At 41.4% G+C, this 22,927-nt stretch overlaps 1 protein-coding gene across 2 annotated transcripts in view; it reads left to right on the plus strand.

Annotated features, from left to right (window-relative positions):
* The first annotated feature begins 277 nt into the window (after positions 1-277).
* Positions 278-22,927, plus strand: part of LOC149152508 (uncharacterized) — a 106,035-nt gene continuing 83,385 nt past the window's right edge. The window contains exon 1 of one of the 2 annotated variants that reach the window (XR_016262854.1): positions 278-689. Coding sequence is in view for 1 of the 2 variants with exons in the window: in XM_089440629.1 (XP_089296755.1) it covers positions 393-689 (297 nt within the window). In the remaining variant the exon portion in view is untranslated. The remainder of the gene's footprint in view (positions 690-22,927) is intronic. The other variant, XM_089440629.1, reaches the window with a different exon arrangement.

The following is a 22,927-nucleotide window of genomic DNA, read 5'->3' on the forward strand; positions in this document are numbered from 1 at the left end:
TTAATACCTAAACCATATAGGTAGCGTCATTGCACTTAAAATGTATCATTTGAATTTAATACTTAAACCATTAAATAGGATCATTGCACTTAGCTCATACTCTAAACAGAATTATTATTATTATAACTATATTGCCTCAAATACTTTATAGTGGCAACCAGTTAAATTTGATCTAGCTCTGTTTAGGATAACTAGGATAACTAGATTATCCTAGATTAAAAAAAAAACTATATTTCCTCAAGTGCATTTGATACTTCATGCTCCAGAGTCTTTTAAACCCTTACAACACTATAGCGGATCAAACACATGAAACCTCCAACGCTCCTCTTTTTGCATCTATAGTGACAGTCCAAATAGTGGAGCACCGTTTCATTCATTTATAATTTTTATGTATGCATTTTGACGAGGCTAATGGCATCCCGAGCATTCTCCAGGTCCGTAATTTCTTCTGCAACCATCTGCATTTCAGTCGGGCAGAAACTCCTCGTTCAGAAGAGCAGCAAGGTCACGCACTTCATCATCAACCACCGGAACTCCTCTGTCTTCCTCCAGAAATGTTAGTGCAGGGCCAGGCTACTCCCAAAGGCGATTTGCGGAGTCGACAATTGCTCTGCACAATGCGGTTGCAGGCGCCAAGCTTATATCCCACTTGGCTGTCAATTCCCACTCTCACAGCGCGCTTTCTCTCGGTATTCTTTGACGACTTCTTTGTCTCTTTTCTTCTTATACATTTAGCTGCAAAATTCCCTCGAAAGAGGGAAATTGCTAAATAGTTAATTTTGAGCTACGTAGTGGATTTGTTTTTGATATCGAGCTGGAGAAGCTCGAGACTCTTACACAACTTTATGCTAGTTACACACCAATGTTAGTGGCTTGGAGGTATACACAGGCTGCTCATTTACAATTTCAACCGTAAAAACAGAGTCGAATATGGGAACCAATTCGAGTTGAAAAACAATCTTCTTGGAACACTAATCCCGTTTGCAAGAGCAACTTCAGGAGATCTTATTTCGGGGGGTCCTAATCTCCTTGACCCTTTAGTAAAGTGCAAAGTATCCTTTTCACCGGACGCAGCTCGTCCCTAGAGAAAACTTCCAAGGATATAGAACCTTCCACATCATTTTATAGGATGTTTGAGAAGGGAAAAGACGAGGAGTAATAAATGTGCCCTTCTGCGAGAATTCAACGACAACTGAAACGTAGTAAACGGAAGATTGAGAAGACTCCAAACTTAAAGTGCTTATACAAACTTTTGTCTACGCACTGATCAGCAAGAGTAAGCTGCGTATCGAAGAGAATTTCCAAATAACTAATGATCTCCCAGGTTTAAGGAAGGCCTCTGTTTTTTTCTCGTTAACAGCCTCTCCAACGACTTTTGCAAGTGTTTCTTGTGTTTTTTCAATATTTTAATATCCACTCAAATAGGTCTATCGGACATATTATCTAAGAACTGCTACTATTAATCAGCTGATTATAGTCTCAGGTACTAGAATATCTGCTTTTAATTTTTTAGTGTTTTATTTTAAAATTCTTTTTGCTGTCCCTGACCTCCTGCCCCTTGGAAATTTGGTGGTACCTTTCAGCTGTCCCAAAATCCATCTTCCTCCTCTCTGTTGGAAAATGTAAAGTGGCAGCTTATTAATTCTTATTTTTCCTTAACTTTAATATTTGCTTGTGAACTTTATTAATCTTCTTGATGTTCTTTAGTTAGATATTTTCATCAAACAAATATCAAGAACGAAACAACAACAACAACAGAGGACACATAAATCAGGCTCTCAACCAGGGAAAAACCCCTTCAAGGGGAAAACCCAGAAAACTTTTCTCTTCTTATAAAATCTGCTTTAATTGAGACACAATAACCCTAACCCTAGACCAAGTCCTTCTCTAAGCCCTCCAACAAGTCCTTCCCTAATTTTGCACCAACTAGCTTCAAACTGCAATTTCGACCTGTCAGCTTCAGTATTGCAACTTGTCTTGCAACTTCGACTCTGCAATTTCAGCCTTGCAACTTCCCCAAAAACCCTAATCCTGCTTCCTCCTAAGACCTTTCTAGAGCAAGACAACTCCTCCTGAGGTCAAGGTAGGGTATTCTCCCTTCCAACTACAAGATTTTGCACTTCGTCCTACTGCAACTTGGACCTGCAACTTAGGCCTCCTTCTGCAGCACCAGAAACCCTAAAATTTCGCATGTGTGAGAGAGATAGAGCCCAAAAACAAAGATTTTTTGTTCTTCTTTCTTCTCCTAGACCTTCGCTCTTGCTTTTCCTGCTTCCTAGCTATAGATCAAATTCTTTCTTGAGAGTTCGAACTTCTTGAGTGAGTGAGTGCTAAATGAGGTCGAATTGCTTCTTTATATAGCCCTTCCAGGGGGTCGAATTCCCTCCGTTAGGTCGACTTGTAACTACCAGGGCTGAATTGTACTTTTGGAGTTTTCAGGACTTTCTAGACTCAAAATAATTTTTTTTACAATTACATTTTGCCCAAAACGGTCTTATAAGCATGATTTTGACTCCTTTGACTCAGGACAATAAATCCTAAGACCTAACAAACCCTAGAAGCATGAAAAACATGCTTTTACCTAGAAGACCATCAATAAAGAGCATGAAACCCATGCTTTAATAATAATCAATTTTTCTTTCTTTTTTTGTTTGTTACATAGGATACATATTGAAATGAGTACAACAATTATGAAGACCAAAACTAGTTACATTTTCAACACTCCCTCTTAACTAGGGAGGTATTCACAACTGTATAACTAGTACAACATCAATCTCAAATTGAAGAGTTCTCATAAGAAGAGTTGGATTGACAAGCCATCATGACCAACACTGTCTCTGAGGCCTAGCTAGACAAGCTCATTATGCTAGGAGGTTTTACGTGTGATACCGCACCTCTACAAGGTACATGCCCCATCCAGATGTCTACAAGGTATGTCATTTTAGGACTATCCTTATCTTGGATCTCCATACTTGAGTCCTCAAAGAATATCGGTCCTCTTCGACCACTCTTCTCTTGGATACTTGTCACATCCTCAAAGAGTGTCAATACCTTTCCTTTCTTGGATGTTTTATCATCAAGGAAACCATAAATGCTTATCCAATCCTTCGTCATTCTCTCTGTTAGGATATTCCGACACATAGGAAATAGTTAAGTACAACTTGGTCTAGTTTAGAGTTAGGTATAGAGTTAGGTAAAGTGTGTTTCTTTACCGTTGTACATTTTGTAACTTACAATCCGACGGTCACGATATGTAGTGATCCGACGGTTCATTCTCTCCTCGGTATTACCGACACTTGATCCGTGGCTTGACACCCGATTGGTCCATGAGTTCTATTTAAAGCGCATGGAGGGTCATTGTTCGGGTAATCCGTGCATGAGAGAAGCTTATGTAAATTTTCATTCTTTGATTAATAAATTGCCTGTAGTAGCCACGTTGGCGCAGGCCGTGGACTGTTTCCCTCTTTGAGGGTTTTAACCACGTCAAAAATACTGGTGTATTGATCTGTGATCTGGTTGTGAGCGGTGTCCTTTTGATGTTCTTTCTGAGGAACTTACCCTGTAAATTCCTACATGGTATCAAAGCTATTTGAGGGCCGCGTCCGTTGGTGATCCAAATTTGAAGCCGGTAGAACTGCATCCGACTGTCGTTTCCTAGATCTGCTGTTTCTGACTGCTTTTGGGCCGAGAGGACTGCTCTGTTGCGTTCGGAGCATCTGTTCCAGTGAGGAACCCCTTTCGTTTCACGCGAAAAGGTTTCCGGTAGCCCTAGCTGCGTCATTTTTCAGATCGGGAGGTATACAGTGTTTATTTGCAGTTTACTGTTATTTTCTCTCTGCTTATTTCGGTTTCGGTTTATTTAGCTTTTTTTTAACCGGATCTATACCTTTCATTTCTGCGTATGCTCTTTGCCCTGCGACTCTGTGTGATCTGGGCAAATCAGAAACAGAAAGGAAGGATTTTTCTCATGCGTATGTTCTTTTCCCTGCACCTTAGTGTGATCTCGGAAAATCAGAAACATTGAGAAAAATATATAGTTTTTTGGCTAAAGCTAACTTCGAGCCGCAAGGTTCGTTTTTCTTTGCATATTCGTGTTGGGTTTTGTGTTTTGTGTTTTGTAGGGAAAAAGAGCTTTCTCAAGGCAAGCACGCAAACCAAGGCCCCCCCCCCCTCTCTCTCTCAAATTTTTTGTATAGATCAATTGGTTCAAAGCTATTTTAAGAGAGTAGAGGTCTTGGGTTCAAGTCTCCATTTTGTGGGGGCGGATTTTTTCATTCCCGCACATTCGCGCACTTTGCCGGCAACTTCAACAATTTTTTTTTCAAAAGCCATAACTTCTTCATCCGGAAGCCTTTTTCAGAGCCGTTTTTTTTAAAACAGCCTAATTTTTCGAGATCTATCCATTGGAACACTTACTTTCAGTATCTTCAGCTTCAGTTTTTAAAAACAATGGAAAGTCCATGCCAAGTCATTCTTGACAGCACTAACTACTTCCAATGGATAGCCTACATGGAAGATTTACTTAGAAGTAAAGGTCTCTACAGAATAGCCACAGACCAAGAGAAGAAACCAAAAGATGAAGACAAGGCTGCAAAATGGGAAAATAGACAAGATCAAGCACGTGGTTTGATAGGGATGTCTATTTCTCCTGATCTTAGATTCCATATTGCAGAACTTGAGACTCCTCATGAAGCATTGGAAAAACTCACTAAAGTTTTTGGGATTAAAAATGAAATTAGAGCCCATCAACTTGAAAATGAGTTGCTTACATTGGATCCTAATAATTTTTCTTGCATTGAAGATTTCTTGTCCAAATTCAAGACCCTTAGATATCTTTTGGAAGGTGTTAAGGTTAAGAAAGAAGATAGTAACCTTATTTATTCCATCCTTACTAAGTTGGGACCAGCCTACTCTGTATTTGTTTCCACCTTCCATTCTACAAGGGAAGCTTTCATTTGTCAAGGAAAAGACTACAAGGCCCCTTCCTTTGACTCTTTTTGTGATTCTTTAATAAGAGAACAAGAAAAACTCTTACACCTTGGTCTTCTTAATCTTGGAAACTCTTCCACGAAAGCGTTAGCCGCCCAGCAACAACCAAATTCAAAGAATCCTAAGAAGTCATATCCTAACAAGAATGGTCCTAAACCAACTCAGCCTCAAAATGAAAGATCATTTCAGCAAAATGATAAGACCAATAAAAGCAAATGGAAGAAGACTGATAGACATTGTAACTTTTGTAATCGAGATGGGCACTTAGAATCTAAATGCTTTAAGAAAATGGAAGCCTTGGAAGCCGCAATGAAGAAACATAACATCCATGTGGAGCATACTTCAACTTCAACTTCCGGAATGGCACTTTCTGCATGTCATTGTCAATCATCTCAGTCTGGTTATGCATTAAATGTATCTTCTTCCTCTCCTTCTCATGAGTGGCTCATTGATTCTGGAGCCTCTTATCACATGGCCAAAAACCAAGCCATGTTTTCTTCTTTAAATGATTGTAACACCAAAAATATATATGTTGGTGATGATAGATCTCTTAATGTTGTCGGGACTGGAACTGTTCATCTAGACAATGGTCAGTTTAATGATGTATTATGTGTTCCAACCTTATCCTGCAACCTTCTATCTGTATATCAGATAACTCATTCAGGTGAAGGTAAAATTGTTGAATTTTCACCTCATGATGTTGTAATCAAGGATCTAAGAGATCCTAAACAGATTCTAGCTACTGGTATTGCTGATGATTCCACAAGGTTGTATAAGTTTCACAACTTTGGGTCATCAAATCTTCCCTCAGTATTTGTTGCTCATAATGATGAAGTGAGCAAACTTTGGCATGAGCGATTTGGTCACTTAAACTATCGCTCCCTTCAGCATCTATGTAAAGAAAATATGGTGACAGGTCTTCCTATGGTATCTTGCAGAGATGGTGTTTGTTCCAGATGTGTACTCGGAAAACATCATCGGGACAGTTTTGACAAACGTGCCTCTTGGCACGCCTCAGCCCCTTTACAGCTTGTGCACAGTGATTTATGTGGTCCACTTCCTGTTGCTTCATTCTCTGGCTGCAAGTATTTCTTAACTTTCATTGATGATTTCTCCAGACGCACTTGGGTATACTTCTTAAAACTCAAGAGCGAAGTATTTAACACATTTTTGGCCTTCAAAGCCTTTGTTGAAAAACAATCTGGACATCAAATTCTTAAGCTAAGAACTGATAATGGTGGAGAATATGTTAAAAACACATTCATCAACTTTTGCACCGAAAATGGAATTCAAATGCAACATACTGTTCCATACACTCCACAACAAAATGGTGTAGCTGAAAGGAAAAATCGCACCTTAAAGGAAATGGCTAATTGTATGCTGCAATCTAAAGGACTCAGTCTTAGTTTTTGGGCCAAAGCAATTAATTGTGCAAATTATATAATCAATCGCACTCCTACTAAGGTTCTAAAGAATATCACTCCAGAAGAAGCTTGGAGTTCCATTAAACCAGATGTAAGTCACTTTCGTGTTTTTGGAAGTGAAGCATGGGCCCATATTCCAGATGAAAAGCATAAAGCTTTAGAACCTAAGAGTGAGAAATGTACTTTTGTTGGATATTCTGAAGATGTAAAAGGTTATAGACTTATTCCATTTAAGTCCAAAAATGTTATCATTAGAAGAGATGTAAAATTTGATGAAAATAAATCGGCCTGCGAGCCTAGTCCGGCGGATGTGCCACCTCTTCCTATCTCTTCTACTTTTGAAAACATTTCTTCTTCAGATGATGAAAGTGAGGATGATAATCCTCCCCCACCTTCTCAGGATCCTCAACTTCCAAGATGGGTCCGTGCTACTCGGGATGCAGCAGGTGATCTTGCCGGTGATCCTACAGATCAGCGACGTACACGTTCTCAGTTTGAAAGAGCCTCTTCTTTACTGGCTCAAGCTCCAGTAAATCATGATCCTGACACTTTTGCAGAAGCTTCAGGCCATCCACATTGGGAAGCAGCTATGAATGAAGAATATCATTCATTGTTGGCAAATGATACATGGGATCTTGTTCCTCTACCAAAGGGACGCAAACTTGTTAGATGTAAATGGGTTTACAGAACCAAGTATGGACCAGATGGGAAAGTTGATAAACATAAAGCTCGTCTTGTTGCTAAGGGCTTTTCACAGGTTGAAGGCATTGACTACACTGAAACCTTCTCCCCTGTTGCCAAAATGAACTCTATCCGCCTTGTTCTTTCCCTTGCTGCCTCTTTAAAATGGGAAGTCCATCAGATGGATGTTAAATCTGCCTTCTTGCATGGGGACTTGCAGGAAGAAATCTATATGGAACAACCCATTGGCTTCATACAAACAGACTCCAGCCTTGTTTGTCGACTTAAGAAATCCCTTTATGGTCTCAAGCAAGCTCCTCGGGCTTGGTATGCCAAAATGGATAACTTTCTTTTAGAATCTGGCTTTTCTAGGTGTTATTCTGACAATACTGTCTACACCAAGAAAGTGGGCAACTCTCTTATCATCCTTGTTCTTTATGTTGATGATCTTATTCTTACTGGTAGTGATCCCAACCTTATAAATCATGTGAAGTCCAGCCTTAAAAAGAAATTTGAAATGACAGACTTAGGACACTTACACTATTTTCTCGGTCTTCAAGTCTTGCAATCCAAGGAGGGTATTTTCCTTTCCCAGTCCAAGTATGCTTGTGATATTCTTCGTCATTTTCACATGGAAGACTGTAAGCCAGCCCCTTCTCCCTTTCAGTCTGGAGTCAAACTTTCAGTCTCTTGTACTTCTCCTGAAGTTGATGCTACCTTATACCGTCAACTTGTAGGAAAACTCTTTTATTTAACCCATACTCGTCCTGACCTTTCCTTTGCTGTTGGCCTTGTTGCTCGTTTTATGCAAAACCCCCGTGAAAGTCATTGGAAAGCAGCTAAAAGAATACTTCGTTATGTTCGAGGTACAGTACAGTTTGGGATTCATTACAGTGCCAAAACAACTCCTCTATTAGTTGGTTTCACTGATTCTGATTGGCCTGGTGACCCTGATGATCGGAAGTCTACTGCCGGTTATGTCTTCACTCTTGGTTCAGGACCTATTACATGGGCTTGTAAGAAACAGGCTGCCATTTCTCTTTCGTCAGCAGAAGCAAAGTATCGTGGTGCCGTGGAAGCTAGTAAGGAAGCCTTGTGGCTTCGTCAGATCCTATCAGAGTTTGGCTTTGAGCAACAGCATCCAACCACACTTTGGTGTGATAATCAAAGTGCCATTCATCTATGCAAAGATCCAGTCCAGCATCAGCGCAGCAAACACATTGAACTACACATGCACTTCATCAGAAAGCTCATTCATGACCATGTTCTTGAAGTGCAATATTGTTCAGCAGATGATCAGGTTGCAGACATCTTCACAAAGGCTCTCACAGAGGCGAAGTTCACTAAACTTCGATATATGCTTGGAGTTCAGGAAGTTGTCACTAAGGGGGGATAGGCTCTAGTGCCTCCTTCCTTCTCCTATTGTGTCATATTTGTAAATCCTTCAATCCTATCCCAAGTTGTTCTTAAGGGGGGATGTTAGGATATTCCGACACATAGGAAATAGTTAAGTACAACTTGGTCTAGTTTAGAGTTAAGTATAGAGTTAGGTAAAGTGTGTTTCTTTACCGTTGTACATTTTGTAACTTACAATCCGACGGTCACGATATGTAGTGATCCGACGGTTCATTCTCTCCTCGGTATTACCGACACTTGATCCGTGGCTTGACACCCGATTGGTCCATGAGTTCTATTTAAAGCGCATGGAGGGTCATTGTTCGGGTAATCCGTGCATGAGAGAAGCTTATGTAAATTTTCATTCTTTGATTAATAAATTGCCTGTAGTAGCCACGTTGGCGCAGGCCGTGGACTGTTTCCCTCTTTGAGGGTTTTAACCACATCAAAAATACTGGTGTATTGATCTGTGATCCGGTTGTGAGCGGTGTCCTTTTGGTGTTCTTTCTGAGGAACTTACCCTGTAAATTCCTACACTCTCTTCATCACCTGAAGAAGAGAATGCACATGTGATATTCAACATCACTCCCTTTCTACCAGAGAGGACATACCTATTCTCTTTTTGACTAGAGAATATATCCTTGCTCCTATTCAAGGAGACTCCTTTTACTCCCTCTTCAAAACTAGAGGAGATCCAAACTTTCTTTCTATTTGGGAAGTCAACATCACAAGCCTTATAACTTGTCTTCATAAGAGTACCAGCTACCAATTCTTCATAGCTGCCTGACTCCCTCTTTTCTTCGCATCTCATCATATCGAGCCTGCTTCCTTTTGAGGTATTATGCAGTTGTCTTCACTCTTCAATCTTGTGACATGTTCTAGCTTCTTGCTCATCACTTTCATCTTCGTCACCATAGATGAAGACATTGTATTGGGCCTTTTCAAAACTTCAAGCTGATCATAGCTTCCTCATGAAAGTGATCTTCTTTGACCTTCAAGTTATCTTCTTGCACTGCTACCTTTTAATCCCAAGATGGACACATCTTGACTTCATAGTTGCCAGGTACCATATGTTGAGCTTCTCTCAACATTCTTCATACATTTTTAATTTTTTTATCCATACAGTTGAACTTGCCTCAACTGTCATCATGTATTCCTGCAACATCCTTCCAGGTAGCAAAATAATATGTTAACCAGATAGCCAATAATGAAAACCAGACTTATCTCATCATGATGACCTTCTCGTTCCATCAACATCCTCATGGTCCATCTCCATATGAATCCTCCTTCATGCATCATAGTGCCCAATGATCGAACTTGATTACCAAGTTACAACTTTTTCTTTCGGAGATTATAGTGGATGTTAACCATTATTTTACATATTCTAGAGAAAGTCTTAATCTTTTATAAATCCTTAAGCAAGTCAAATTCTTCCTTTTAAACATCATACAATTAAGCTCAACATGTTACAAGATTCTATCGATATGAATCTTATCCAAGAGTCACTAGAGCATTCCTATGCTTCTAATTCCATCATCTATATATATATATATATCTCCCAATGAGCCTGCAACTTGGCCCATTGCATTCCTTCATCCTTTTACCAATATTGTTTCCATATTACATGGAATGTATACTAACTTTGTCATATGGCTTCTCCCAAGAACCTTCCATAATGATGGTTCTTTTAGGATCATAATGATCCATCTAAGCAAGATGATTGCCTCTAACATAATGTTAGATAATGCCCGGGTGAACAGTATGCAAAATGGTCTATCTATCTATTTTTAAAGACTAGATGACTTCTACAAAGCAACTTAACCAAGTAGACTCTACTCATGCAACTATCACATGCTTCTCTTTATGCAAAATCAAAAACTTTTCTAAACAATGCAAGCCAGTTTTACCAAGAACTAACCAAGATGCCTTTTCTAATAGTAAAGATCCTTCACTTCTTCTTTCTTCGGCTTCTTCTCAGGTTCTCCCATTGCCTCAACTACATGAGCTTCACTCCTTTCCTTTCTCTTGTTGTTTTGTTGGCTTGGACAATCCCTCTTATAGTGTCCAAACTCATTGCACTTAAAGCATTGAACCTTGGACATGTCTTTCTTCTTGGACTTTCCAAACTTTCCCTTCTTCAACTTCTTGACTCGGGCTAGAAAGGCTTGAGACTGCTTATTTGATCCAATGTCATCTTTTACCTTGATCCTTGATTCTTCCAGAATGCATTGAGCCCACAACTCATCAAAAGGAGTTGAATATTTCTTGGAGTAGATGCTTGTTGCAAAGCTGCTCCATTTTGGTGGCAGTGCATTTAGTACACAGATGGTCACTTACGAATCAGATATTATTTCCCCAAGTCCTTGTAGATGGTCTCTTAGCCGAGAGACTTTCATGAGAAAGGATGCCATATACTTACACTTTGATTTCTTCATCCTATATAACTTATTTTGCAAAGACATCTTTTGTCTTGATGTACTTACAAAGTACAATTTAGTAGCTTGTCATACATAGCCTTGGAAGTTTTCAAGTTTGCAACAAATGGAACAAGAGAATCTTTAATAGGTTCAACTATGATTCTCAGTGCCCTTACTTCCCCTTTCTTGTATTTTGCTGGTTCTTGAGTCTTGTCTTTGCTAGGTTCAGTAATTTCCCCAGTAACATACTCCATTACTTCTTGTTATGTGAGTATCAGGTCAACCTTTTTCTTCCATGCTAGATAATTTGATGCTCCAACGAGCTTATTGCTCTCCTTGCAAAAAGAACCCATATGACCCATAGATTCAGATATGATGTAATACTTACTTGACAATCGAGATACTCCTCTTCCTTGATAATGTCTTCAACCTTCTTGATGCCTTCAAGATCTTTGAAGAGACTTTCTTGAAAGATGTTCCCTAGGATTCCTCCACTAACACCTTCCAAGAGAGATGAATGATAAGATCCTTTGATGCTTTCTTTAGAGAGGTCTACCAATGAGTCTTTTAACTTGATCCTTGAAGTCTTCTTCTCCGGGCTTCCTTGAGAGTTTCCTTTTTCCTTCCTCTTGACAGGTAATTCCTTCTAGTATCCTTCTAGCTGCCTTCCTTGTTCACCTTAGCTCCGATACCATGTTGGAAAATTTAAAGTGACAACTTACTAATTCTTATTTTTCCTTAACTTTAGTATTTGTTTGTGAACTTTATTTATCTTCTTGATGTTCTTTAGTTAGATCTTTTCATCAAACAAATATCAAGAACGAAATAGCAACAACAAAGGACACAAAAATTAGGCTCTCAACTAGGGCAAAACCCCTCCAAGGGGAAAACTCGGAAAACTCTTCTCTTCTTATAGAATTTGCTTCAATTGAGACACAAAGACCCAAACCCTAGACCAAGTCCTTCTCTAAGTACCAAGTCAACCCTCCAACAAGTCCTTCCCTGATTCTGCACCAACCAACTTCAAACTGCAACTTCAACCTGCCAGCTTTAGTATTGCAACTCGCCCTACAACTTCGACCCTGCAATTTTGGCCTTGTAGCTTCCCTAGAAACCCTAATCCTACTTCCTCCTGAGACCTTCCTAGAGCAAGGCAGCTCCTCTTAAGGTCAACGAGGTCAAGGTAGGGTATTCTCCCTTCTAGCTACAAGATTTTGCACTTTTTCCTACTGCAACTTGGACTTGCAACTTCGACCTCCTTCTGCAACATCAAAAACCCTAAAACTTCGCACATGTGAGAGAGATAGAGCCCAAAAACAAAGATTTTTAGTCCTTCTTTCTTCTCCTAGACCTTCGCTCTTGCTTTTCCTACTTCCTAGCTACAGATCAAATTCTTTCTTGAGAGATTGAACTTCTTGAGTGAGCGAGTGCTAAATGAGGTCGAACTGCTTCTTTATATAGCCTTTACAGGGGGTCGAATTGTTAAAATTGGCGACTAGGGCCAAACTCCATGTGGGTCATCTTATCTATGGCAGTTGATATTTTTCTTGGATCCCTCTCATCGAGAGGTGTAGGATTGATCTAAAGATCATCCGATTTCAATAAGTATTCATGGAGTTATGAATTTATTTGTGTTATAAGACAATTCGTCAAGGTCGGCCAACAACCAAATAAACCCCACATGTGCTCAACGTTTTACTATAAAAGGAGGTGGCTTGCAAGTCATTTGTCACTCAACTCATGTGATCTTTTCCTCTCCACTCATTTGGGTTTTGGTGGAAGGAAAAGTCACTAAGAATATACGCTGTCATGTTATGGAAGCCTATTCCTACACACTGTTATGGAAGCCTAATCCTATACGCTGTCATGTTATGGAAGCCTATTCCTATACGCTGTCATGTTATGGAAGCCTATTCCTACACGCTGTTATGGAAGCCTAATCCTATATGCTGTCATGTTAAGGAAGCCTAAATCCTATACGTTGTCATGGAAGGGATGCCTAAACTATACGCTGTCCTAAACACAGTCTCCAAGCCACAGTCAATAAGGATTTATATGCTGTCATGAGATGGTGTTCTAGCAAGCCTTAAACGCTGTCCAAAATAAGTCTATATGCTGTCCTAAAAACAGAGAGCTGCAAAAGTGTATTGACAACACCAATTTCTTGGGTTTAGGTGCAGTCGTGACCATGTGTAAGGATGCAGCTACAGGTTGATATTCTTGACATATCTATCTTAGTATAACAATGATTTAATAACAGTCATGACATACGTTCATCATGGTGAAGACTAGACAGTGAACAACAAACTATGTATATGTATATGTATTACAGCGTTGCCATAACTCTAAAGGTGTAATAGGTCTCGGAGATGTACAAGAGATCTTAGGCATACCTATGAATGGAGACAAACAGTCTCAAGATGCATCATTCAGATCTAGTATGATGCAGTCTTGATGTACTTCCAAGAATAGTAACAACTTTAGCCTTGGTACAATACATCGTCTCACTCTACAGTGAGGCACAAGCACAAGATATGATCTTGGAGTTGAAGATCATGATCTCAATGAAGGTTACAGCAGTGGTACAACACAATTATGCATAGTGCAACATGGTGCACAGTGACAGTGGTGCAACATGGTGCAGCACAGTGATGATGGACATGGTGATGGTGCAGCATGGTGCACAGTGACAGTGGTGCAGCATAGTGATGCATAGTGCAGCATGGTGCAACACAGTGATGATGGACATGGTGATGGTGCAGCATGGTGCACAGTGACAGTGGTGTAGCATAGTGATGCATAGTGCAACATGGTGCAAAGTGACAATGGTGTAGCACAATGAAGCATAGTGCATCATGGTGCAACATAGTGATGGTGCAACATGGTGCACAGTGACAGTGGTGCAACACAGTGATGCACAATGCAACTTGGTGCAACACAGTGATGGTGCAGCATAGTGCACAGTGACGGTGGTGCAGCAAAGTGATGCATAGTGTAATGTGGTGTAGCACAGTGCAGTGTGGTGCAACACAGTGATAGGTACAACAAAGTGATGGAATCACCTGAGTCCAGATCAACTACCTCATGTGACATCTTCTTAGAGAAGATCTATGCTCTTATTTTTGATAAGTCAAAATGTTGACTTCTGATGTATATGTACTATCTCTCTCTCTGTTGAACTATTGAAGAACACATAAGAAGAATTGATCAAGGGTTTTCCCACATTGGGGTTTGTCCTTGGCTGGCGCCACATCTTGTGTCCTCTTGTCTTGGCTTGTCTTCTGCGATTTATGTTTATGTTCTATTTTCATTTTACTATCATGCCAAATGTGATTGCTAATCTGGAATTGATATTAAGCTAATATGGAAAATTAAAGTAAATTTGCTATCAGCATAGAACATACCTAAAATTAAGATGGTATCAGAGCTCAGGTGAAGACAAAACCCAAGCAAGAGTGTAAGAGCAATCACCGGAGATAGTTGGAAAGGACAAAAGACTCAATGGGTTCCTCATCACTCTTCAAATTCACCAAGGGTGAAGTCGAAGCATATCCGAGTGGCGCAGCGGAAGCATTTGATGGCCTACCTAAAGATCACTTCAATGGGAAGTCCGGATCTAAGGGTGGAAGGAAAGGCAGATGCCTTGCTTGCAATAAGTTCGGCCATTATGCAAAGGAGTGTCCAAGGACATATCACTTGATGATGATAACAATCATTTCGGAGACATCTTCAATGATCGAAGGAATGACAGGTAATGCAGGTCATCAAGGAAATGGCTGACTCTTCAAAGAAAGCAAGGAACCCTAGGTATGAAGAATCAAATGTTGTTTTCGGTAAGATAAAGAAGTATTATCTCCCCAGGTATGAAGAATCAAATGTTGTTTTCGGTAAGATAAAGAAGTATATCTTATATTGACCCTCTCCTCCAGACTCTTTGGGAATCTGGCTTATTGATTATAGTGCATCAAGGCACTTCATCGGATAGAAGGGTGCTCTCTCTAATTTGGTAGAGATGGAAACAATCATGAGATTATACTTGGAGTCAATGCCACCTATCCCAGAAAGGGTGTAGGGAATGCTACCCTTCAATTGAATGAGGGTAACACGATTCATTTACAAGAAGTTCTTTGTGTACTTGATCTCAAGAAGAACCTGGTGTCCATTTCGGCAATGGAAGTCAAAGGTTTCAAGGTGGCATTCATCAATGGAAAGGTATGTGTTTAAAAATGGAATTTTCAAAGATGCTTTTATTCTTGAGTTCAGGATTGGCAATTTGTATCAAGTTGCAGGAAGTCCATTGGGGACCATGTCAGTTGACACATCTCTTCTATAGCACCGGAGGTCTGCTTTTTATGGGGCCCTACTCGATGTGAGTTAGATGGTGATTGAGATGCTTGAATTCAGGAAGAGCATGAAGGTACATGTTCGAGATTTACTGAAGGAAAATGTTACAAGGGGACCATTCCCCTCATGTAGCAGGTCCACAGGTTTGGAACAACCCGAGGGGTTTGAGATTCATGATCGGGAATCTCTTGTATGCAGGTGGAAGAAAGCCCTCTATGGCTTGAAGCAAAATACCCCGAGCTTGATATGAGAGGGTTGATAGCTATCAGATGAAGCTTAGATTCACTAGGAGTGAAGTTGATCCAAACCATTGCTTGAAGGTTCTGGATGATAGACCTCTCATACAGGCACCTCATGAGGACGACCTCTTTCTGACAGGTGCAGACCTTCTCATTTGCAAAAGTAAGAGGGATTTGGATTCCAGACTTGGAATGGTGAACTAGAAGCCTGTGACTACCTCGATGGAAATTATGTGGTAGTGATGCCGGACCAGATTTGGGAAATGCCTCTGAGTTCCATAAACTCATTCGCATTGATGTTCTTGGTGAACTTACGTCCAGATACAGGTTTTGCAGTTAGCATGTTGGGATCATATTTTGGTTGAGCTTCACTAGATTGGTGCCAAGAATCTTCTCAAATATCTTCGGGGCACAATCTCTCATGGCTTGAGATACACTGCCGAAATATGAAGCTGCATGTTCGAATGCTGACTAGGCAGGCAGTGTGGAGGATCTCAAGAGCACTTCTAAGTGCTGATTCTCTTTGGTTTCTGCTTGATATCTTGGATGAGCAGGAAGCAAAAGACGGTTGCTTTGAGCACCGCTGAGACCAAATACATAGCTACAAGTATGACCTCATGTGAAGCTGCCTGGTTGCGGAAGCTCTTTAGTGAGCTATTTATACACATGATGGATACCACCGTGTCAACCAGAGGGGGATTCGACTATTGAGGAATCCCGTATTCTATAATTGCTCCAGCATATAGACATCAGATACTACCTTATCTGGGATATGGTACATCGATGAGCAAGAAGGCTCCATCGCATTGAGACTGATGTACAGGTCGCAAACATTTTGTCGAAGCCCCGGGGAAAGGTCAAATTTGTGACTTTCCCGAATGACTTGGAGTCGTTGAGAGACCCTCTTATGAGGGTCCTGCATGATGCATGCATTGAGCTCTGGGAGCTCCAGGGGGCTTGGGGTACTTCTTGGAGCAACAAGCGACCATAGGGCGACTCACCCTCCCCTAATGGTGCGCTGTGTACAGGGTGAATGGTTCAACCTTCCCCTGTGATACCCTGTGGCGACTTATGGACAGGATGAGTGGTTCTCCTGTCGAGGCATCCTACCCATGTAGTCTAGGACTCATGGGAAGTACCTCTCATCTGGCCAATGAGTAGGGAAATGGGGTTAGGGACCATAGTAGTACTATCGATGGACGCATCGTTGTATCTACCGTACTCCCTATGCTAGGATGACCTCCATTGATCTGGGATCAGTATGAGTGGTTTGAGACACTCTCTTTTGATATTGATCTGGGATCAATTGGAACTGACTTCGGGTCAGTAAGAGTGATATGACTCACTCTCTTGGAACTGATCTGGGATTAGTAAGAGTGGTATGACACACTCTCTTCATATGGAACTGACTTTGGGTCAGTAGAGAATGGTATGAGACATTCTCGATCAATTCTTCTTCTTTATGGTTCAGCAGAGGAGTGCAAGGCACTGATGGTAGAGATAGTACAGTCTGGCAGATGGATCAACGGATGGAGTTCTCCCTAGTTGAGAGGGAGTGTTAAAATTGGCAACTAGGGCCAAACTCCATGTGGGTCATCTTACCTATGGCAACTGATATTTTTTTTGGATCCCTCTCATCAAGAGGTGTAGGATTGATCTAAAGATCATCCGATTCTGATAAGTATTCATGGATTTATGAATTTATTTGTGTTATAAAACAATTCGTCAAGGTCGGCCAACAACCAAATAAACCCCACACGTGCTCAACGTTTTACTATAAAAGGAGGTGGCTTGCAAGTCATTTGTCACTCAACTCATGTGATCTTTTCCTCTCCACTCATTTGGGTTTTGGTGGAAGGGAAAGTCACTAAGAATATACGCTATCATGTTATGGAAGCCTATTCCTACACGCTGTTATGGAAGCCAAATCCTATATGCTGTCATGTTATGGAAGCCTAATCCTATACGCTGTCATGTTATGCAAGCCTATTCCTACACGCTGTTATGGAAGCCTAATCCTATATGCTGTCATGTTAAGGAAGCCTAAATCCTATACGATGTCATGGAAGGTGTTAGCACCTAAATCCGCCTTAGGCTGAAGGAAGGCAAAAATTAGGGTAACCACGAACCACGCTCAGTCTAGTAGCTAGCCCTACCAGAGTAGGAGAGGGCTCTCTCCGAGTCACGCTCAGCGAAATGATAGGAAAAATGGTCTGAGATGACTTACAATGCGATATGTACTTAGGCTAGTAAGTGAAAAAGGATTTTGGAAAAAAGATTTTCGAAGTGACTGAACTTCTAAGATGTATATGGGACTGGCGCTTAGCAAAGAACAGAGAATTGAAAATGAAGGCACAGATTATTCCGTGAGGCAAGGTAGGCGGGAAGCGCAGCAATTTTAACTTAAGGTGACGCGGAATGGAAAGATCGCCGAAGATAGTGAAAATGACATGGTCGCATGAATCCTTTTCAACAGAAGAATAACACTGCACATGAAATTCTCCCACAGGCAGAGCAATATAAATTGAATTCTACCTAATCTCACTTAGAAAATTTCACTGAAATGAAGCATGAAATGAAATATGAAACATAACAAGATACATATGGAACATAAGAACACATTTGCTACACTCACGACCATAAGAATCTCATGAAACAGAGTCGCTGCCTTTCATTAATCCTCTGTCTAAAATACACAGTGCAGAAACAGAGTTTCTTTCCCACAGTCTCCCAGAAGTTACAAGCCAGCCAACCCTTTACAAATAAAATGTATACAATATATAGAATGTGTGGAGAAGAGATGGAACGCCTAGGGGTTGGGAAGTTACTCAAATCATTTCGAAGGAGAGCCAACCATCAGCTACAGGTGCAGCGCTCTCAAGCATGACATTTGGCTGTGGTGACCCTTTGCATTCTTTGCCACTTGGATAGATGCCCACCTGGAGAGAAAACTCTTTAAAAGCCACCTTTGGTGCCAAAAAACTGAAGAGTGGATGACCGGGCCCACTTGGAGAAGTCGCGACCCGAAATTTCGCGAAACGGGAGCAAACTGAGCAAAATTTCTTTTGTGCGCCGCGCGCTTTTCTCTGTGCGTCGCGCGCTTTTCTCTGTGCGTCGTGCTACTTTGGGGCCTGTTTTGGGGCACTTGCAGGTGTCCAAAATGTGCCCAAGTGGGCTTGTTGGAAAGCTTGGCTTGTCTACTTTCTAACCCCACTGGAATTTCTGAATTTGGTGCTCATTTGCCCCTCCAAATCTTCATTCTCCCAAGACTGCTTTCTGTGTGTCCAATAAGTGGCAGAGAGACCATTTTTGGGTGTTTTTTGACCTTTGGGAGACCCAAAACCTATCAAAATTTCTTGCCCGGACACCAGTAGACGTAATTTTCGATGTTGAATCCAAATATGTAAGCCATTCCTCATTTGGAGCTCTAGAATTTTAGCGCCGCGCGGGGTGCGCGACGCACAGGGAGAAAAACCCTTTTTTTTGACCAAAAAATTTCCAAAAACACAAAATTGCCCCAAATTTTTTGAAATTTGGGCTGGGGGCTCTCTATGGAGTGCCATGCTGAGCCAAGGAAGCCTCAGCCAAGATTCTAAGCCTGTCTTGCTCTTTTGCCCGTTTTTCCCTTCTTGTGGCTTTCCTCAATTTTGCTTTCAAATTCCTTATTCAGGCTCTCAAGCTCAAGTTCCGTGCCCTGTAATGACGAGCCATGTGTCTCAGCAGTGTGTTGTCTTCGTTGGCCTTGTTCAATATGTTGTTCAGCATGTTAACCCTCTCGAGCACAGACTCACGATCATCAATAACCTGTTGCTCCAATGAAGTGAATTCAATCCTCCTCTGCTGGGCAGTTAGGCGATTCTCACGGATGTTTTGCAGCTCCATGATCACATGCTGGTCTTCCAACTGTTTGTTCCTCTGCTCCAAATACCTGATGTTCCATTTGGCCATCTCCAACTTGAGTGTCAAGGATTGAATCTCTGTCTCTTGCTCCTGGATGGTCTCTTTCAGCTGTGCACTTTGCGGACGTGTAACTGTATCATCATCATCATGAAGGAGAATGAATTTGGTCTCTTGTTCACCTAGTGGCACACCTGAAGGCCCCTCCTCATGCTTGGGTTTCTTGCCCTTGTCATGTACCTGTATTGCCGATGTAGGAAGCGAGGCCCCTTCCACCCCGGGTGGAGATAACACTCGCTTTGCTGCTGCAAACAAAGGCCTGGTGCCTTTCGGATAGCCTCTTTGATATGTGATGGAGAATGGCATCATAGTGGTCTCATGGCACTCATGCTGATGAGAAGGACCACCTATCTCATGCTTTGCCTCTGATACTACCAGTGGAGCGCTGAAAAAGTCACGGGAGATGAAGTCCTCCCAAGCAATGCCCTGCAATCCCAACTGATGATCCACCAAAATCTGGATAAGAGCGAAGTGATATACACTGTTGAGCTGCTGTCGAGGGGTCTTGTGCTGCATGAACTTTTTCATTTTCTCTATGTTCCCGCAGATGAAAAATGGGAGGTTCATCATACGCACCCTGGTAAAGTGCATGAGCAATCTGATGTGATAGGCATAAAGGCGAGAAAACCTCCCCTCACAACTGAAGTATTTCATGATCAATTTCATGAGCGGAGCATACTCATCTCTCAGAAATCTGAATGGGAAAACTCTAGTGAGCTGACTCAAACAAGCGGCCTTAATGTAAGGCTCATAAAGTTCCCTCTCCACCTTCATCTTCTTGTGCCACTGTTCTCCAACATTTGGTATGCCTGTTGCCACTGATATGGTTTCGGGTGTCAATGTGAAAGTGACCCCTGCCAAGATAGACTGACCTCCATGTAGGTGAAGTGCAAAAAGACGAGCCAACTCATGATGAATTCTGACATTTGCCACCCTCTGACAAAATTCGAAACATGCTAAGTGCTGGAAACAAGACATAGCGAGAGGGCATGCCTGCAACTCAGTGAGGGTGTTTGGTTCATCCCTGACATGTCTGCCACTCCTAGGTCTCCGGGGAGCCTGTTCTCCTGAAGCTGTATCACTGTGAGTTTCCCCCTCATAATCTGATGAAACTTCTGATGCCATTACTGCTGTTTGTACCCTGAATTTTGTGCTACCCTCTGAACCCACTGAACTGGTAGATGCTCTGCAAATCTGTCACCAAGGGGACAATAAAATAGGGAGTATCAGGAGGGGAATGATGAAATAGGGAATAGGGATTAAGAGGAGAAAGTTATCAGGGATTTAGGAGTATTTTGGGTATAGGTTTGATGGCGTAGGGTTTGAATTTTGAGCCATAGGAATAAAGGGGGAAAAAGGAATATGATTATAGTGATGTTAGGGTGATGATAAGGGGAAAATGATGCAGGGGAAAATGGTGATAGGTGTAGGGTAGGAGAACATTTGACAACACTGTTACTATAGCAAGAAGCCTAGGAGCTTGATTCTTTTATGTCTTCCTTTTGTTTATTTCAATTTTTTTTTTGCATTTGGTTCATAGCTTCAAAATCATGATGTTCTCATCAAGTTTAATGCCAAGAGTGAAGGTAGTTGGTCTACCTTTCAAGTTTGATAGGCATTCATAAAATTTTAGGCAAATTGGTAGATTTTCGGGCTTGTAAGTCTGTGCGTCGCGTCAGTGGCAAATTTAAACTGTGAACCGACTCCCAGTGCGCCGCGCACTGTTCAAGTCGCCCAAACTTGCTTGGAAAAACAGGGAAGAGGGTTTAGGGCGGTTTTTGGGAAAAATGGTCAAGGGGAGATGAGGAAAAATGAGAGGAGAGGAAAAGAGAAAGGGAGGGGAGTGACCTTGGTGCTTTCATCACAGTTTTGCAACCCCAGCCTTCCTATTCTTATAGATTTTCTCATGGGTGACATTATGCGTTTTAGGTGAGATTCAACCTCTTCACAAATACCATATTCTTGACAAAACTTGATGAGCAGGTGATGTTACAAGGCTTACCTTTCAATTTGATCGCTTTTTCCAAGTTTTGAAGTGGTTTGGCACCGTTTTGGGCTGCTGGACTGTGTGCGCCGCGTGCAATTCCCAGTGCGCCGCGCGCCTTGTATGCGTCGCGCCCTTGCAAATTTTCTACTGCAGGCTGGCTGCTAGTGCGTCGCGCTCGGTGAGTGCACCGCGCTCCCTGGTGTATGCGCCGCGCTCCTTGAAACCGGATCTCACTCGCTCAAATTCTCACAATATCGACTTCACACCTTTGCAAATGTATATATAGGCTTGAGAGACACTGGTTTGATTTTTTCTTCCTTGAAAACCCCCTTTCTAATGCTTTTTGTTTTGCACTTTTCATTGACTTTTAAAACACTTTGTTTTTCCCTTTTTCTTTGAAATTTTGGCTCTCATGATAAAATTTTCGGCGCTTCTTTGCGGGAACTGTGTGACTGGGCCTTTGGCTTTGAAATCCATGACTGCATCTAAAAATGTCAACTGTCGATTTTTGGAAAATTTTGTCATAGTTGACCTTGTTTGACTTTTCTTCAAAACAGAGTTTTGAAGAAGAGTCGATGTCTCTTGCGGTGATGATGAAGCTTTCTGCACTGTAGGTGTATAAGATCTCCTTCTGGCCTGCATGGCTTGTTTCTGGACATGTTTTTCAAGGACCAAACTGATGAATTTCTAGACCCAAACAATAAAAAATGACTCTGTGTTGAAATAGGACCAGACCTTGACTATCATGAATTTCATTGATTTTTGGACCAAGACCTGAACCAGCAGAGGCCCTTCATGAGGGAAAATGAGTAGCATGACTTTCTCTGTCAGATCATGACATGTTCCTAGCGAAATGCTGCTGAGTGGATGAAGCGGGACACCTAAAATTGAAATGCACAAAGAGTTTTGATCTCTGACAGAGGGCTGACTAGACCGACTCTAACAGAAGGGATGCCTAAACTATACGCTATCCTAAACACAGTCTCCAAGCCGCAGTCAATAAGGATTTATACGCTGTCATGAGATGGTGTTCTAGCAAGCCTTAAACGCTGTCCAAAAGAAGTCTATACGCTGTCCTAAAAACAGAGAGCTGCAGAAGTGTATTGACAGCACCAATGTCTTGGGTTTAGGTGCAGTCATGACCATGTGTAAGGACGCAGCGATAGGTTGATATTCTCGACATATCTATCTTAGTATAACAATGATCTAATAACAGTCATGACATACATTGATCATGGTGAAGACTAGACAGTGAACAACAGACTTCGCATATGTATATGTATTACATCCTTGCCATAACTCTAAAGGTGTAATAGGCCTCAAAGTTGTACAAGAGATCTTAGGCATACCTATGAATGGAGATAGACAGTCTCAAGAGGCATCATTCGAATCTAGTATGATGCAGTCTTGATGTACTTCCAAGAATAGTAACAACCTTAGCCTTGATACAATACATCATCTCACTCTACAGTAAGGCACAAACACAAGATATGA

The sequence above is a fragment of the Pinus tabuliformis genome, chromosome 9, assembly GCF_031772625.1.
Source record: "Pinus tabuliformis cultivar Carrire ecotype Pingquan chromosome 9, CPIR1, whole genome shotgun sequence".
NCBI lineage: Eukaryota > Viridiplantae > Streptophyta > Pinopsida > Pinales > Pinaceae > Pinus > Pinus tabuliformis.